Below are 19,249 nucleotides of genomic sequence, written 5' to 3'. Positions count from 1 at the left end.
GCCAGAAAATGCATTAAGAGAAAATGGGTTTGTTACACCCACTCTGGCTCCATCTGCCATCATATCACGCACAGTTTCATGTGAGAATTTGCTGCTGGGACAAGGCAAAGCAGAGAAGTCAAACGATGCAGCTCAAAATTGACCAGCTCTATAAACAGAGGCTATGTAGTACCTTGAGAGGGAAGAACTAGACAAGGACTTAAAGAAGTAGACTAAAGATCCCACCCAGAGCATTCAAGAAAGTATTGTTGAGATAGAGAATGAATACACATTGAAAAGAAGTATCTGTATAGAAGAAAGCATAATACCAAGGCCAGTGAAGGGAGGGCAGGGTTAGATGAGCTATTGGAAAGGAATTGTTCCCTGTGAGGGTGGTGAGGCCCTGGCACAGGGTGCCCAGAGAAGCTGTGGCTGCCCCTGGATCCCTGGAAGTGTCCAAGGCCAGGCTGGATGGGCCGTGAAGCAAATCTGGGATAGTGGAAGGTGTCCCTTGCCCATGGCAAGGCTGGGACTGAATGGGCTTTTAAGGTCCTGTCCCTAAACCAGGACAGGTCTCTTTCAACCCAGACTATTTTATGATTCCATGAAGCTGTTGGAGAGTCCCATAAAGCAGAGGGTCTAAATCCCCCTCTACATAGCCCTGTCAACAGAGGCCAGAATTTAATCACAGCCACTGCCAGGCTGCAGAGGCTGAAAATCTCTTCCACGGCTGTTCTGAAGAAGCAGTAAGGTAGTCCAGGAGCTGTCCCTCACCATAGACATCCACGTGGAAGAGCTTCTCTGCAGTCCCTGCAGTGCTGCTCACACGACATGAATACCGGGCAGAGTCTGACACCTGTGCTCGAGGGATCTGCAGGAACTGCCCTCTGTCCACATACAGAGCCTGGGGGCTGGAAATCACACGCTGTCCATCCTTGTACCAGGTGATGGTGGGCACAGGGATTCCCTTGGTTTCACATTCCAGATTGATCAGGTTGTTGAGGAGCGCCGATACCTCTGTGGTAATGTTTCCCCCTTTAATACTAGGGGGAACTAGTTCAAAAGACAAAACAACAATATTAAAGCCTTAGACTACAAATATGTGCAGATTTAAACAAAACATTAGAATGCTGTAAGAATAAAATATCTTCATCAGCTTTCCTGTTGTGTTTTGTTTGGGTCTTTGCCCAGTAGAGCTCATCTAGAACAGTCCTTCAAGGTGCACAGGGTGGAAAGCATGAACATAACATGAACATAACAAAAAGGCCACCAGGCTCCAACATGTGCCAGACTGGGAGAGCTGGGCCTCCATGCCTCCTGCAATGCACCTGGGCAGCCCTCTTCCCTGTCTTCGAAGAAAGAGCAATTCTGGATGCCTCTGGAGAATCCGGCAAGATGCCAGCATCTTCCCAGCAAGGATGCTGCTATTGAAAATACCAAACACACCCAAGAGCCTCCACAACAGTAGTGGTTACTGCTCCATGCTCCAAACTTTTGAGGATGAAGTCAGTTACTTTCAGACTAAGCATGAGCTTAACAGTCTTGCTTTATGCTCCTATTTCTGAAGCTTTTTGGCCCATAGTCATTCCCCTTGGTCTCTAAGCAGCAGGACTCGGATTTTTCTAGCAAACAAGCTCTTGTGTAAATCAGCCAATATAAAGAGTCCGTAAATCTCTAAAGAAGCAATAAAAACACAGAGCAATTGGCAATGACTAAATTTATGGCTGCTGAAAGGACCAGACACATCTGGCAGACACATGACTCCTCTGCTGCCAAACATACTCAGTACATTCACGGATTCCTCTGACTTCCATAGTGGTCACTGAAAATACCACTGCAGAAACGCAAAGCAAAGTGTCTGTGAACAGATGGACTCCCACCTGAGACAGGTCCCATAGTTATCAAATCACAATTAAATACTTACTAATTAAACTTTTTTTAATCAAAAATCCTAAATCCACTGAATGAGCTGAAACATACCCAGTTCAAAGGCAGCTGCACTTCTCTACCAGAGATGAGGAATGGTTTTAATATGGTGTTTTGGGAAAATATCAAAGCCAAAAGCAGGACTACACAGCTAAAACAAAGTAAGAACTAGCAAGAATTAGCATTGAGGTTCCACTCTTACTCTGTGGGCTGCTATTTATCCACAAAGGACTCAAGAGAAATAAAGTAAAGAAGTTCTATTCTACTGTCACAAACTCATCTTTCCTGAAGAACCTGAAATAAATCTACTCATCTGTGAGGATTTTATCTGAGGGGAAGGGGTAGAAGCTGTTTTATTCCTCTAATCTCAGAACAGCCACAATCCCCTGCAAGTCCTCTGAGCATTCACTTTGTTCCTGAGAGAAAAAGGTATCACCACAGCAGCCACATTCCTGTGCCCGTGGGTGCTCTGTGCTTCACAGATGTCCCAGATGAAGGAAATAATGCACATTAAGTTCACAGAATCACACACAATGTTCAGGAACAAATCCATAGCAAGGGAGGACTTGAGACCTAACAAAGCTCTACCCATCACACTACAGGCACAAGAATGTTTAAGTCTCATAAAGCACAGGGTGTATCCTGGCACCAGGATAAGAAAAATAAGACCAAACGTGTATTAAAATAAAAATCTTATTAATTTACTCCTCCTTGAGACAGAGCAAAACAATAAAGACAATGTGATAATAAAAATTCAATTGAAACTAACAGCAGAATTTGAAAACACCCTTCAATATTTTTTGCTTTCATTAATTAGAAAAAGAAGCATATAAACAACATTTCAAGGTGTTTTTCCAAGCCTGTGAAGGCTACATCTATACTTAACTTCATACATACAAATACTCGAAACGGTCATTTTGTGAACACATGATTATTAAATTAAGTTTACACACAAATTTTTTTAGTATCAGAGACTTAATTTGCATTTGCCTGAGTATCTCCATTCAAAAAGAAACTTCAAGAGTAAAACAAGAGGATGTCCTGGGATTAGGCATTCCATAAACTTACCGTGGACAATGAGCCTGACCTCCTTCACTTGTTTGCCAGCAGTGTTGGTGGCACTGCACTGGTAACGACCCTTGTCAACCCTGCGAGCACTCTTGATGCGGAGAACTTGGTCCCTGTCCAGGAGCTCAACATTTGGATCACCCAAAAACAAGGGTCTGAAACAGAGAGCATTTTTCTTCACAGAATTCTGTCCCCACCCTTTCAACATTAATTTAAACTGACAGTAAGGAGAGGAGGTTCTTTGGTAGCAGTGATTGTACCACCTGAGAGTGCCATTCAGCACTAAATTAACGACATTAATCACAAGAACCACCATGTAGTGACAAGCTATTATGATTAACTCTACTCCTAACTTCTAAAAGAAATCAAACCACAGAAAGTACTTTTCTCAAACCTCCAGGATGCCACCATCAAAGCCAGAGTCGCACGCCTGACCTTAGCTCCTTTTCCTAATTCATTTAGTCATGCCAGGCCTTTCCTGATAACAAAATGTCAGCTACTACACAGGAACAACATATCCATAGTAAAGAGTAAGGAACCGTCACAGCAGAGTATCTGTGAGTCCTGACCAATGCCTAAAACTAAACTACATTGTTAAAAACCAAAAACAGCCAGTCAGATTCTCAGCTAATATTTAAGAATTCTTCCGGTGTGCTTTCCTGGAAGATGAGATGAGGAATGGAAAACATGCAGGCTATAAATGTTTACAAACCTTCACTATATATATGTATATATAATTTTCAAACATTCAATGTATATATGCAGAACTGCACAAGACACTAGCCAGCAAACATTTGACATGAATTCTGTCTACCAGTGAAAAAAATCATCTCAGCTAAACAACTACATTTTAACTAATGATGTGTGTAAAATACTCCAGGTAGAATAACTCCCAGAATAAACTCAAAGAAATGGTTCTGCTTATCTTGCTTCAACCATCATCTCCCTCCAAAAACCAAAAAATCTGCTCTGCAAGTCACAATAATGGGTGAGTTCAGAAAGAAAAGTGGGATGTTAAGTTCTGATTAAATAATTTACCACCTTACACCACCCCAAATTCTGTAAGTTAACACTAAGTAGTTAAATACTGCACATCCTTCCCCTGTGCTCTAGGGGAAGAAGAGCCTGACACAAACCACAAAAGGTGCAATATACTCACTTGCCATCCTTGAACCAGTGAATGTCAGGAACAGGGAAGCCTTTGGCTCTGCATTCCAGAGTGATTTCCTGGTTGAGGATGACTGCCACTTCAGCAGGGGTATCAGCATCTATTATGCTCGGTGGAACTTTAAAAAGACAAACATTAAGGAATGACTGGTATTTAGCCAGGGAAGCTTTGCCCTGTGATGGAAGGGAATGCAACAGTGGATCTTACTACTCTTTTGAAACACCTTTAGTGTTCACTGCAGAGGGAATTCTGCTGATCACAACAGCCTACCTATCGTGACAAGCACTTTCCCATTTGCACTGGTGAACTGTACCTGGCAACACCCCTATGTCACACTGCACCCCCACAAAACAAAGCACCAAAGCCCAGAAATGAAAAGCAACATTTTGTCTGTGTTGCTATAAAAGAATGGCAAAGTATAAGCACTCAGTGCTTCAGCATCCAATAATTAATGGGCAGTGAAGAATCTATTTATAATGAGTTGACATTTATTGGCTTCTTAAATATCAACTGTTTTTCCAATCACCAACTAAAACCCAAACCAAACAAAAATTAACCCCAAACTAACCAAGTATATGGAGGTTAAACAGCTTCTCAGAACTTCCTGCTACATTTATGGCTTTGCATGAATACTGTCCTGCATCCTCAGTGGTAGCTTTCAGGAGCTTCAGTATCTTCCCGTTGTGCAAAATCTGGAGAGCACTGCTTTCCACAACCTTAGAGGAACCCGAGACATTAGCCTTATGTGATCCAAGCTACAGCAGCCAAGTATCACAGCTGGATTTTTATAAGAAAATGGTAGTTTCAATGGAAGGATAATCTGTTTTCCCTTTCAGTTTCAGCACTAATCTCCTGCCTTGCTGCAATGTATTCAATATGGTTTGTAGCTCAGCCTAGGGGAGGGAGTGGGGAAACTCCAATCAGCAGTAATGGGCAGTCCCAGGAGTGCATAAAGGGACCTCATCTCATCTTTAACTATGACTTATCAGTTACAAGTGGAAACAGAGGACTCAAGGATAATCCTGAGGAATTCAATTCACCTCCAAAAGTTCTTATTTCTCCATCTAGAGAATGAAAAAAATGGCAATATTGGTCCCCTCTGCATGGATTGGCCTCTACAATACTGGGGGACTGCCAAGGACAATTCCTAAGGGAATACTGAAAATCACGAGTTTACATTTGAGTTATGGAATTAATAGATGAGCCGTACTTAGCTGCCTTTTTGTGGAAGTATTCTCAAAGCACTTAAATATACATAAAGGCATTTACCTCTATTTATTTTGAATGAATTCTCATACCAAGCCCTCAGAAGTCCACAGTTAGATTAATCCCACATACCTGGATATCATCCTTATACCAGGAGATGACTGGAAAGGGGTTTCCAGTTACTTCACAGAAAAGACTTACAGGGTGATGAACAACCACAGATGTATTTGTCACCTTATCTTGATCTCTAATTTCAGGAGGAACTGCAAGAAAGCTCAACATTATGATTTAAGTCTTCCTATTCCAGTAATTTCCCCTTTCCTCCTTTCCATCCAGTCAAGGACCACTATAAATCAAAATTTTCAAACTTTTCTCATTCCCTTCCCACCATTTCCACTTGTCTTCAGGCTCTGGGCATATCTCCCTGTGTCCTTTCTAATCATCACTAAAAACAGTCTTCTTTTGCTCAATAAGGAACTCCTAGGGAAATTCACTCAAACACAAGCACTATCAACATTTTAAGAGAATAACCTTAAAATTGATCTGAAATTTAATCTTGAAATATAGTGTTATTTAGCATATGAAGGAAGCCTATTCCAGTGTCATCTTTGTCTTCACAGGTTCAATTGTGCCCAAGAACCCCATCTATAATTTGTGCCACTATGAATGCAGAGAGAATGGCCTTAAATAGTGGATTAGGAAATTCCAACCCCACTGAGGAGCCCTACTGGCACAAAACGGAATTCCTGCTCTTCTCAAAAAAAGGATATAATCCTGCTCAGACATTAGAGCTAACTGTCATGGGAAGTGAACAAGGTTGGAATAAAAGTAGTCTGTAGGGTTTCTATTTCCTTACTAGGATTCTGGAAGAATATCAACAACTAGAAATCTCCTAGTCTGTGTTCATTCTGGTAACTCTCCTCTCATTTGAAATGCAGACCTAACCTTCAGTCTGTAACTTCTACAGTACAAAGCTTCACTTGTTATTAATATGAAAATTTTCAAGTATAACTGGAGTTTCTGCCAACAAGATGTACCTGGATTCTTGAGCAAAACAAAGATGGTTTGTGCATAAAGTCACGGAGAACAGAAAAAACAAGGGAAAAGAAAAACTATAGAGAGTGTCAGAAAAATAGAAGTACTTAGATTTTATAATTTAATAACACAAGGGCAGATTTGGGCCATGGAATTTGCAAGAAGAAAACAGAAGATACACTTCAAAACCAGCACCCCAAGGGCTGTATGTATTATTTACCATGGACTTTCAGGCTGTATCTCCTCTGTACGCTCCCAGCCTCATTGGCTGCCAAGCAGACGTAGTCCCCACTGTCTGAGGGGATGAGGGCAGCTATCACCAGGAGGGTCCCATCCTCCAGCACAGAGAGCCCTGGCTCAGCCCCGGTCAGCTCCCGCCCATTCCGCAGCCATTTGATGGCAGGCTTGGGAATACCTGTAAGGAAAAGGTGAAACAGCCACAAATGCTTCACTCAGAACAAGATTGATTCAAATAACTCCTGCTGCTTGCTGGAAGTCTTGCTGGAAAGACAACACACAGGGAGACCAGGAGCTTCCAAGAGGAAGCCCCAGCTGTTACGGGACATTTTTAACATTAAAAATCTTCATCCTAAACATTGTAAAATCCTTGTTGGCTAGCAATGACTTTCCACAGGTCTTTCACACACAGTAGTTATTCAAATTACTGTTAAGTTTGAATTTTTCCATATAAAGCATACATGGAAAATACTGTGTGGATTGGACGTTTTTACAAGAGCATTGTAATTTCCCATGGTCAGCAGAAAAAGGTTCTTTTGTCACTATAAGGGGTAACAAAGACAGTCACCTTTCACAGGGCACGGGAACACAATGCGCTCCTTGGCCACTCTTTCTTGGAAGGGGCTGTTGAATGGAGGCTCCAGGTCCTCAATAGTGGGAGGCTCTGAAAGAAAGTTAGACCCAAAAAACTGCTTGATCTCTGCTCCAAATATAAAAATACAGTTTGATAATACATAACACTAAGTCTCTCTCATTCACACAAGGTCACATTCCAATAACCCTCTTTACATTGACTGGAATAGGTATTACACAAGTAATTTCCATTTCAGTGGAATATTTAGGAAGCGAGCAGTCCAAGAGGCTTTCAAACTTGACAGAAAATAGTTCTCTTTAAATCTTGCTATATTTATTTTTAAGGCAATGTTTGTGCACAATCTGAAAAATATTTTAACTGGTTTTTTCCCCACAGCACATATTTTAGTGCTACTGCCATCCTTTGTTCTCCAAGTCTCATTTTAAACTCCTGTGCAGACTGAGACTATATGAAGAATATTCTTTATAATGAAATAAATTTACTAAGAGCTCTTGGTTGTCTGTAGGAAGCATTTCTCAGCCTGTCTAATCCAAAGGGATCAGAAGTTTGCCTTTAGACTATTGCAAAGAAACAGTTCCTGCTTAGCTTAAGTCAGTCATGCTCCACTGACATCTGTCAGCCCCTCAGGTGAGGAGTTATGCTACGTTTTTAAACTAGCACATTGACCACTTACCCTTTCACCATTTCAACATCATTTTTTAATTTAAATAGAGCGAGAGAGAGTGTGTGTGCACACTTAGCTTTTTTAAATTTCTGCAACCTCTCCAAAGACTACTTGCTCATTCTAATTCTCCTCAATTACCATCAGAACATAACATCTAAACCAGATGTGGCTTTTGCATCATATAAAAGTGGACTAGAGAAAGCCCTGCCCTGCAAGGCCCCACCCCATGCCACTGGCAGGGAATCCCTGCCAGTCCAGGTGAGGGCAGGAGCATGGCCCTAAACACAAGTACCTTGCACTTGTACTGTGACCTCCACTGTGTCACTGCCTGCAATGTTGGTGGCCACACAGGTGTAGATGCCAGCATCAGGGAGCTGGATACTGTTGATGCCCAGAGCTCCATCCTGGCTCTGCACAAACCTCCCCCCGTCTGTGGGCACGGCACTTGTGCCTCGGAACCAAGAGACCAACGGGGCAGGGACACCCTGGGCACTGCAGGGAAGCTCCACTCGCTGTCCTGTCTGCACTTTCAGAACTTGAGGCCCACGATGGATCCTTGGAGGAACTGAGGAAGACAAGTTTAAGAAACAACATACAGAATCATTCTTAAGGCTGGGAGAGCTGGGGGTGGTCAGCCTGTTGAAGAGAAAGTTCCAGGGAGACCATAGAGCCCCTCCCAATGCCTAAAGGGGCTCCAGAAGAGCTGGAGAGGGACTTGGGACAAGGGCTGGAGGGACAGGACAGGGGGGAACTATTTTAAAGTAAGAGAGCAGAGATTCACACCATGTATAAGGAAGACATTTTTTATGGTGAGGGTGGGGAGGCCCTGGCACAGGGTGCCCAGAGAAGCTGTGGCTGCCCCTGGATCCCTGGAAGGTCCAAGGCCAGGTTGGACAGGGCTTGGGGCACCCTGGGATAGTGTGAGATGCCCCTGCCCATGGCAGGGGGTGGCACTGGGCGAGCCTTAAAAGTCTCCTTCAACTCAAACCATTTTATGATCCTATGAAATTCTTTCCTATTTCAATAATTTTAGAAAATGTTCCTTATTTACTGAAATCAAATGCCCTCAGGTGACTCCAAAAGCAGCCCTGCATAGAATTCTGTTCTCAGAATAGGATGGGAGATACTCTAATGCTGAATTTATTTGAACAAGCCACATTACACAACTCCCATGAGCACTGTCATATTCTGAGCACACTGGAAGAGCTGTGGGTACTGGCTCCTCATAACACAAAACAATTCAAAAGCTTCTATGATAGAGAATCACATTTTCCTCTTGGCATTTTAATTTCCTTTCCCTAATCCCTGATCTTTGTACATTTCCAAACACAAGTTCAGACAAGGGAGATAAAATATGACTGGAAGTGATTTCACTGGTCCTATAGAAAAATATAAACCCACCATAAGTCTTTTGCCACAATATTTCTTTTTCTTCTAAGGATCACTGACAATAAAAAGACTTTAAAAAAATGCCTGAAACAATAACAAGTGACATTATTCCAGACTTGACAGTATGTGAGTGTTTAAGATACAGTGGTTGGGCCCCAACATGCAGGGACAGCAGGAGAGAGACAAAGGAGCAACATGAGATAAAGGTAAGGAAAGGGAGAGGGACACAGGTTCTGGCTGGAGCCACTGGACACCTGTACACATATCTATGTATTTGTGGGTGCTTATACACTATTTCCTTTCCACAAAATCAATAACTCACATAGGAAGATAATACAACCTGAAAGAAAAACAGTTGAGAGGATTTAATGTCAATAGGAAAAAACTTTGAAAATCTCTTAAAGATGCTCAGTTCCATGTGGAAACTTGCAGATGATGAACCCTGGAGTTCCAACCCACCATGTACACTGAGCTTCACTGACTGAGTCACGTTCCCAGCAATGTTTGTGGCAACACAGATATACATTCCACTGTCTGCAACTTGGGTCTCGCTGATCTTCATTGACCCTGAGGGGAGGAAAGTGTGTCTGGAAAAAGAAGAAGCAGATAAACCATATAAACATGTATGGAAAGGTGAATGACTCTCCTTACACACTGCTAATGACTGCTATCAGCTAAAATAACATCGCTCTGACCATATTACGCAATTATGACTTACACTTACTCATTTTTTTTCTAACTCTTTATGGAGCCCCTATATTCAGAATACACAATAAACACCTAAAATTTAAGATCCAAATCACAAAACTTGCTTCTAGCTATTTATTGGACATATTAAAATGTGACAGAGGCAGAGAAATGGAGCTCTTCACTCTCTTGTGAAATTTTTTTCCTCAGCTCAGATCAGCAGGGTTAAAAAATTGAAACTTTTATTACTGCTTCATCCTGGCAAAAAATGATATTACATTGATTCAAGATGGAAGACAGGATTTTGATTCCAAACAGTTCTGGTGTTTATAGGAATTGCCATTATTCCCCAGTAAATAATTAACTACACAGCATTAAGTTCTCCCACACTTCTGGTCACAGATCTATAACACCAAAAGCAACTTTGGCCAGCTAAGCCAAAATCTTCTGTAGGAGTCAAAAGTAATAGGGACAGGGAAAATAAGTGAGGAGGGAAGAAAAAATGACAGCTAAGGATTGACAAGAAGAAATTCAAGCCTGGCACTCAAGGTAACATCCAGAATTGGTGGGATCATCTGTCTGCCTTTCTGTGGCACTAATTAAGACAATGTTATCATAAGGACATAAATGGCAAATTTGGGGATTGCAATGGCTGGAGAGATGAATGGAAGGAAAGTGAAATGTATTTTCTCCAGTGTAAAATCTGTCTGATGCTACAATTCCTCCTCCACTGCCTGTATCCTTACCAACTTTATGTCACTTTTTTATAAGCCCAAAAGACAAATTTCTGAGGCAACTTCTCCTCCTTGATTTTGTCCAGTACAAAAATTACATTTGCTTTCTGATAAAAGTTCCCTCATATTTGATTGCCCTCTCCCTTTATTTACTGTTCACATTTCTAACAAATCTTTGGGTGGTCTCAAACAGTTCTGTTTGGACTAATCTGTAACTTTTGCTGATATCTGTAAATAATTGTATGGAATGGCCAGAGCTGGATTTCTGTTCCTCTGGACAACATGGATCTCACCACAACAGGCATGAGCAAGTACCCTAATCTATCAGTGTCTCCTGAGGTAAAATAAGAACAAGTGACAGACCAAGAATGCAGATTTGTTAGTGCATGCAACATGTCCACAGGACACAGCAGAAAATCCCTCGTGGATTACTGACAACAAGCCAAATCCCTGAACGTGAGCCTCCTTCAGCAGACACGGTGGCTAAAGATCTGCTGAGGCTGTCACAGGCTCCCTGGAATTCCTCCAAGGTGCAGGTTTGTCCACAAGGGAAAGATGATCTCCAGTACAGTTCTTCAGCTCAGATGCTGGCTGATTCTGTCCATGGAACGACTGAGAGACACCAGCAAGCAGAGTGTGCCTTTGGCCAGCCTTGCCATTCTCTGTTTTATGGATACAGGTGGTGCCTGGCCCTTCTGAGGGACCCTGAGGAGCAGAAAGCAGCAGCAAACCCTGTGACAGTACCTGGCACTCCAATGGGGAGCATCCAGGGAATAGTCACCAGCTCATATCCCCTCTTGCTCTGTGCCACATTAAATAATAAGGGAGAACTCCAGCACTGTCCAACACACCCCCAGCTCTTCATTCTCTAAGGCTGTCAGCTCAACATTTTACAAGTATTTAACTCTGCTTTCACATGTTCAAAAGTCTCTGGTGAGTTTTTGGATCCAAAACACAGCAAGCAACATGCCCTTGTCAGCACATCCAAACATTTATCATCATCATCTGTATCCTACTGGCAGCCCAGGCTTCATGTAAATCACAGACGGTGCTCCCCTGAGCATAAATGCAAAGTACATAAGAAAAAGAACACAGTTTTTAAACAATTATAATCATGCACAGATGATGTGGGTCTCTGGGCACCACTACAGTACAAATACTCAGGATCTCTTTCCTCCTAGCTGCCTAAGACTGGATATAAGCACATGCTGGAATAGGAGCTGTGCAAACATATACAGGCTTAGCAGGCCTGGGAAAGAGAGTTTCAAGACCCAGTACAACAGGTCAGGCAGGACAAAGTAACAACCCTCCTGAGAGGTCCTGTGGCAATCAGAAATTACACATCCTTCCAAAATCCCAACAGTTTAGAGGCAATTTCACTTTTCTTTTGTTTTCATCAAACATTGTTACCTTGGAGAGAATGGAGATATGAGCTGTGTTTCTTTGGCCCAGGTAATTATGGGAGGTGGCAAGCTCCTCACTTCACATGGAAGTGTGACATCTTCCCCTGCAACTACTGAGACCTCTATGGGTTTATCATGTGTATTTCCTTGCTGGTCTCCAGGCCTGGACACTCTAGGTTTCACTATAACATGGAACATGTTAAGAAGCTACAATGAATATACGTATTTGTACAAAATATAACACCATACAGCATTTTTTTTTTTTTTTCAGGTATTAAACATTACAATCCTGTTTTAATGACCTGGCTACAATAGAGATAAATCACTGCTGTGCTTATGTACAGTGCCTGTAGCTCAGACATGCATTGATGCCCACATGGAACACCACAAATGCCAGAAAGCCTGGACTATCCATTCAAAAATATGGATACGACAGATGGCTGTAATTCCTGCATGTGCTGAGCTCTGTATTCCATAGGTAATTAGCAACAACTCCTTGTACTGTTACACTGTAACTCCAAGCCATAAAAACCTTGAAAAGCACACCTACACCTGAACCAAATTTTAGTAACATTGGATTGATGATGACAGGAAAGCTTGGGACTGCTGGGATTAAGGGATCTTCATTCTTCTCTCAGCAGGAAATTCTACCCCCATACAGATGCTTCCTATCTACTTCCATAAAGCTGAAATTATGCTCAGCCCAAGGTCCATGAACTTGAGCTAAGAGGGATAAGGAGGCGTTAAGGGAATTACAATGGCTGAAGGACAGGCCTTTTGGGATCAGCCATGTATAAAATTGCCTGGTTTGGGGATCCCAAAGCACTAACTAGAGAAGAATTCCCATCCCATGTGCCTTGGGTATGTCTAGTCCCAATGCACTGGATGGGTGCCAGGGACACTGCAGCTGAGCTGAGGTGACACTCACCATAGACAGTCAGCTGCACCTTCCTGGTGGCATAGCCAGCAGCATTGGTGGCAGTGCACACATATTCCCCACTCTCTTCTCCCCCTGGGGACACCACGTACAGGCTTCCATCTGACCCTGCCGAGAACCTCATGTTGCTGGGAAGGATTACCTCTCCTTTCTGTGGAAAGAAAAATTATAAAAGTCCACAGTGTCAGTATTTTCCAAAATAAAGCAAATTACAATTATTTAATTCAATAAAATCTGCTTTTATTTTTTCAAGGCTGAGATGGACAAAATATTTTATATTAGCTAAGAAACTTGGCCCTAAAATTCCATTTATACAAACTAATTAACTACAATTAACTTTTCACAGTCTTCGAGTATCATTTTGGAGGCAGTAATGAGAACAGAAGCACCAGGATTCTTATGCAGAAAATTTGCTGCATTTTACAGATGCAAAGTCTTAAAAGAAAATTAAAAAAATAATAGTCAAGAAATAAAATCAAGATTTCAACTGAATTAATTTGACATTGATTTCTGATGTCAAAATGAATCTTCTCCACATTACACTAACTTCTTAGTCAGCTGCCTCCTCATCTGTAGTTGAATATGTGGTAAAATAAAGAAAAATAAATCCTTCCATGTTCTCTTCCCTACCAAACCAAGAGTTAACCATGCTCCTTCTTTGAAACAAAGCTGTTCCCAAGTTCCTAATCAGTTACACCTGCACAAGTTCAGAGCCCCAAAAGTGCCTTCACAGCACATCATGTTAGCTGTAACGTACCACTGTTAATAACTGTTAAATAACTGTTACTACCAGAAACTATCCTGTTCAAAGAGGGAAAAAAAACCAACAAAAGTGGCTTTAAGACCATTTCCCTCAAAGGCTGAGGTCCTCCTCGGTGTACATCTTGTCAAGGCCATGACTGAAAAGTCATGTGTTAACCCCACGATGCCATTCCTCCAGGAAAAAAGTCAGAGCTCCACAAGAAAAATGAACTCTGTGTCTGGGGCAGACTGCCTAAACACAAATTATCAACTCACAACAGGAACAAGAACAATTTCTGAAGTGTAAAACCCATTAAGATACAGCGATAACCTAAATCCTGCCAAAGAATAGAACACTGAGCTGTGGCAGGACCGCAGCCAAAAGTTCTGCTCTAAGAAACAAAAGCAGTTCTGAACAGAGATCTCCAGGTGCCTCCCAACTGGAATTTTGGGCCATGTTCTTTGAATATAGTTTTTATGACAACTAAATCATATGTTCAGCCCATTTTCAGCATGAATAGCTCAAAGGTGAGAGATTACCTTGGACCAAACAATGGATGGCTTGGGAACTCCACTTGCTTTGCAGGGCAGCGTCACTGGGATTCCTTCAATGGTGCTGAATATCTGCTGTCCATGCTGAATGACAGGCAGGACTACAGACATGCAAATATTAAAGACATGCAGAAGCCATTTCAACATGGCACAACTATTACAATAAAATCCTTATATTCAATTACTACTTCCTACAGGCAAGCAGGATTTGGGACCTTTCAGCCTCTTCTTCAACCCTAACATGGACAAGGAGCCACCTTCCAGCCTTTCAGGACAGAATAAATCCCTCTTCATTACAGAGCCTGTCAGCCATAGGCTTATCACTGCATTATGTACACACAGTTTTAAACTAACTACTGGTATTTCACTTTTGACTTTGAAAGGCTTTGTCACATTATCCTCCTACCACATTTTAGGCTTTGCTTCTCAGAATCAGTAACAGGAGACAACAAAAACGTGAATGGCCTCACTCAGTTGAGCTGCCTTTGAATTAACAGAAAAATAAGCAAAGATTTAAGAGTACAATACCAAAACCAAGATATTTCTAAACACATACAAAGATATTCCTTTTTGTTCTCAAACTTTGAAACATTCAAAAAAACTAGTGTTGACATGGAAGAGCTTATGGGTACTTGCCTGTACTAAAGGTTTATAGTCGTTCTTTATATAAAAGAAGGTTTCTGCATCTTCAGTGAAGCTTAAAATTAATCTCCCATGATTCATTTAACATGTGAGAAAATTTAACATGTGAAAAATCATTAAGTGATTGTGGCCTCACAGAGTTAACACAAATATACTCAGCTGAAACACAGATGGGTTACCAGAGTGCTAACACTTTGCCCTGCTGTCAGTTCAGTTTTTGCTATTTTAATTAAAGAGAAAAAATAAGGGGGAGGAGAACAGGGATGACACCATAAACAACAAAGGATGACTTTTACCAAACTCATAATTCATTTTCTTTTATTCTAATTTTCCCATGAGCTGTGCTTCCTTACCCCAGTTATGAAACATTCAGACAGCCTTTCTCATGGTTTTCCAACAAACTCCCACTTGCTCCCGTTTGTTAATTAAACCAGATGATGACTGCACAGCCCAGCCTTTGAATGAGGATCTTTTGTGAACACAACATAGTTTTATTTGATATTACTTGAAAAACAGTTGTGATCGCTCAGCTCTTCCCTGCGCAGTGGATCCAATCTCCCCCTGTGTCACTTTACACAGTAACATCATGACAGAGGAGGTAATGCAGGAGGTTGGTGTAAGTGCAGCAAAGCAGTGAAAGCTGCTGTGGTCAGTGCTGCCCTCCCCTTGTCCCTGAGAACAAAGGGCAGCCCTGTTGCTCACCGAAGACGTGGACAGTGGTGGTGCTGTTGCTGGTGCCCGCCACGCTGCTGGCCATGCAGGTGTAATCCCCCCCGTCCTGCAGCCGAACCCGCTCCAGGTGCAGGCTCCCATCGCTGCGCACGCTCACGTAGGGATTGGGAACCAGCTGCCAAAGGAGAGACGGAACTGTTCACTGGGAAAACACTCCTTGACAATGCTCACTTTGGGATGCAGTGTGGCTTCACTTGACTATGTCATATTGTTAAAAATTATGTGTTCCTGGAGAGTTTTACTAGAGCTTTTCCTACTTTCCATCTTTCATACAAATGTAATTTTTCTTGAGAGTTTCAGTAGCACCTCGTGTTTACTGCTGGAGTGAGAGTAAGAACTGCAAGAGCCACTCTGTTCTGCCACAGCACATCCTGTGTTGCCACTCCTGCTTTTAATGAAGCAAAGCCAAATTCAGCTCAATTATTTCACTGTATTTTTACTGGTTATTCCAGTAATTGATAAGTACAATGACTTGTTCTTCTTCCACAAGCAGACTATTTTCCTTTACAGTTATCAAAGCCTTCTAACTTCCATAACCATCAAACACATCAGCTCTGAAGCAAACCATTGTGAAAGAGAATTGTAACTTTCACCAAGGAGTAACCCTTGAAGAGTTATATATCCTACAGCAACATCAAACACCCTGAACTTGGCAGCACAGTCCTCCCTCATAAAGCGTTGTTAGAAAGAAAATCTGTTCCAGTCACACTCAGAAGCAGCTGAATTCCTCTCTAAATATAACTTGCTCCAACACTTTCCTTGGAGCACAGCTTTTCCCAGCAGTTTACAATGCCAGGAAACCAGCACTACTAGAGAAAGGAATTAGCAACTCAACAAGGAGGATCCTGCCAGTATTTCTCACAGAGCTTACAGCCTGTGCTCCTTGCACAGCCTAAGAAAAAGCCAGTGATTCCCAGAGACTAACTGAGCAGAAAACCTGAACAGGGGTCAGGTAGTATGAGGTTCTGCTTTGTGACAATGAATTAGGCATTTTGCTACAGTATTTTAATTCCAGTTGTGCAGAAAGGGTTTTAGGGAGAAATTAGCAACAAAGATAAAAAGCAGCTTCATAGGGTAAGTCATTTTAGTATAAAAGAACTGAAGTTCCATTCACAAAACCAACCTAAGTGTGGTGTTTACAGCACCTTTCTAAAACTTTTGAGTGGTTTGGAGTGGAAGGGACCATAAAGTTGTGTCTCCAGGAAGTATAAACTGGTATGTTATAAATGGTATGCTCCCAAGTGGGAAAAAAACCACACTAATTCATGCTCTGAGTAGAGCACCACCAGGAAAGGAGAATATGGAACAGGGATACTGTTACTTACCTCAGCACATCAGCAACAGGAAAACTCAAGACATTACAACATCCTAAATCTACAGAAATTTTCTGGTACCTTTATTTTAAAAAACCCACTTCTGACATTCTAGTAGGTATATTCCACTAGCATTTCTATATTCAGAGCCCAAGGCTGAAGTTCATGAGCTACAAAAATGCATAAAACTCGTTTGAAAATAAGCAAAATAGAAGATAAAAGGATAATTCACAAATACTTTGGTTCCAAGTTCTTTTCTAGACCTCCACATCCCTCACTGCCATCTCCCATTCCCTCATCTGTACTTCAGGGTCAGAAATTCCCTGGCATGGGCAGTGATCACAGTAACTTTGGTAAATTAAACCAAGCTGTTATCATGCCTTGAGATGTCAGTTGTAGCTTTCCTCTGCCAATAAATCTCACAGGAAACAAAGTAATCTTACCACCACATTGTTTTTAATCCATCTCCTCTCTGGAATGGGGTTCCCAGCAAGCAGAACACAAGGCAAAGTGAGCTGCTGGCCCTCAATGACATTGGCTGTGGCCGGGCTTGCTCCAATCAGAGGAGTGACTTGAACAAAAGGAAGAACGAGAAGAAATTACTAGGAATTTTTATATATTCATGTAAAGTACTAAATTAAATAAGTATTAAATTGAAGACATGAAAAAAAGAGAAAGAAATGTAGGGGTGGGGTAGCACAGAAGTGATAGGAAGCTGGAGAAATACAAAAACACTGATTCTTAGCCTAAGGAATGGCAGAAAATGGAATAATCTGTTGAACTGCAACTGGATCCAATCAAAGGTTTCCCTGGGAATTCATGTTCCCCTGGCACCAAGTTGATTTATTTTTCTTTACTTGGGCAAAATACCGAAGAACAGAAGTAGTGAGTTTGGGGAGGCCAAAGGTTAAGTTGTAATTATCAATGGGCATAAATTTGTGAAGGATAAGAAGAGAGGTCACAGCCTAGCAGAAAATCTGCACTGTCTGTGAAAAGCCAATGGCAAACATGCCTGGGCACATAGCTGAGAAATTAAATTAAGTACTGGGGATTAAATAATACTTTTAAACAGGTGAAAACCATGTCTATCAAATACTACCAGCATTAATGGCTCTTGCAATAAGTTTGAAGTTAACAAATGGTTTCTTTGATGGCAGAGAGACTCTGTTCTTATCCTCATACAAATGTACACATTCCATTGCATTATTCTTCTTTTTATTGCCAGATATCAAACTGAGATAACAACCAAGCCTCTAACAGCATGGATATGTGAAAGAGAGTATGATTGTATGGGATATTAGGAAGGAATTGTTCCCTGTGAGGGTTGGTGAGGCCCTGGCACAGGGTGCCCAGAGAAGCTGCAGCTATCCCTGGATCCCTGGAAGTGTCCATGGCCAGACTGGATGGGGCTTGGAGCAACCTGGGATAGTGGAAGGTTTCCCTGCCCATGGCAGGGGGTAGCACTGGATGGGCTTTAAGGTCCCTTCCAGTCCAAACCATTGTGGGATTCTGTGGTCAAGGCAAGACATTTATTGTCTTCTTGGATCACCAAGATTCCTTCCCACCTATCTCAACACTGACCCAACCATGTTCATTGCTGGATTTTTTCTTTGTTTTTTTAGATTAATTAAATGGCACGAACTCCATCATTAGCATTCATCATTATGGTGATTTTTCAGATTTTTCTAGCATTCATCATTATGGTGATTTTTCAGATTTTTCATTCCTCAATAAATTTACTCAGGAATAAGAAAAAAAACACATAGGATAAATCACTTCTTTAAGGTCCAAACTAAAAGTGCAGGTGAAACTAATTCCAGTTAGTGAACCAGTCAAAAAAATATCCTAAGAAACTAAATCCACTGAACTCAATTACAATATTCCATGTAAATGTTTTCTAATTCAGTTTGTATGGATGACACATAAATGCAGCACACAGATAGGTCAGGATATATGGACATAACCCCCAGGCATCCTGTTTGCTGCCTGAACACCAGCAGCTCCCACTGCCATGCACTGCTCTTACCCAGTCCTGTCACTGTGACTGTGGCTGGCCGGGACTGAATCCTTCCAAACTGGTTCTCAGCTTCACAGATATAAGTCCCTTCATCACTGACCCACAGATCTACAGGGGGAAAAAAGAGCTGATTGCAGCACCTGAAATGATGCAGAATGAACAGTCTGCCCACCCCACCCCACACATGGACACCATGTCCTTGTCTCTCCCACCTTCAAACACTC

At 41.8% G+C, this 19,249-nt stretch overlaps 1 protein-coding gene across 1 annotated transcript in view; it reads right to left on the bottom strand.

Annotated features, from left to right (window-relative positions):
* The window catches only part of HMCN1 (hemicentin 1), a 173,309-nt gene that overhangs the window by 83,529 nt on the left and 70,531 nt on the right, over window positions 1-19,249 (bottom strand). The window contains exons 17-31 of the mRNA XM_058842962.1: window positions 19,035-19,133; window positions 17,452-17,579; window positions 15,666-15,810; window positions 14,310-14,422; window positions 13,020-13,179; window positions 12,099-12,273; window positions 9,727-9,854; window positions 8,171-8,443; window positions 7,188-7,283; window positions 6,603-6,797; window positions 5,480-5,610; window positions 4,710-4,857; window positions 4,133-4,259; window positions 2,974-3,128; window positions 754-1,032 (exon numbers count right to left, since the gene is read on the bottom strand). Of these exons, the coding sequence (XP_058698945.1) occupies window positions 754-1,032; window positions 2,974-3,128; window positions 4,133-4,259; window positions 4,710-4,857; window positions 5,480-5,610; window positions 6,603-6,797; window positions 7,188-7,283; window positions 8,171-8,443; window positions 9,727-9,854; window positions 12,099-12,273; window positions 13,020-13,179; window positions 14,310-14,422; window positions 15,666-15,810; window positions 17,452-17,579; window positions 19,035-19,133 (2,352 nt within the window). The remainder of the gene's footprint in view (window positions 1-753; window positions 1,033-2,973; window positions 3,129-4,132; window positions 4,260-4,709; window positions 4,858-5,479; window positions 5,611-6,602; window positions 6,798-7,187; window positions 7,284-8,170; window positions 8,444-9,726; window positions 9,855-12,098; window positions 12,274-13,019; window positions 13,180-14,309; window positions 14,423-15,665; window positions 15,811-17,451; window positions 17,580-19,034; window positions 19,134-19,249) is intronic.

Source organism: Poecile atricapillus, chromosome 7 (genome assembly GCF_030490865.1).
Source record: "Poecile atricapillus isolate bPoeAtr1 chromosome 7, bPoeAtr1.hap1, whole genome shotgun sequence".
NCBI classification, from domain to species: domain Eukaryota; kingdom Metazoa; phylum Chordata; class Aves; order Passeriformes; family Paridae; genus Poecile; species Poecile atricapillus.
The sequence above is the reverse complement of the archived record's forward strand: the minus strand, read 5'-3'. Positions and strand labels throughout refer to the sequence as shown.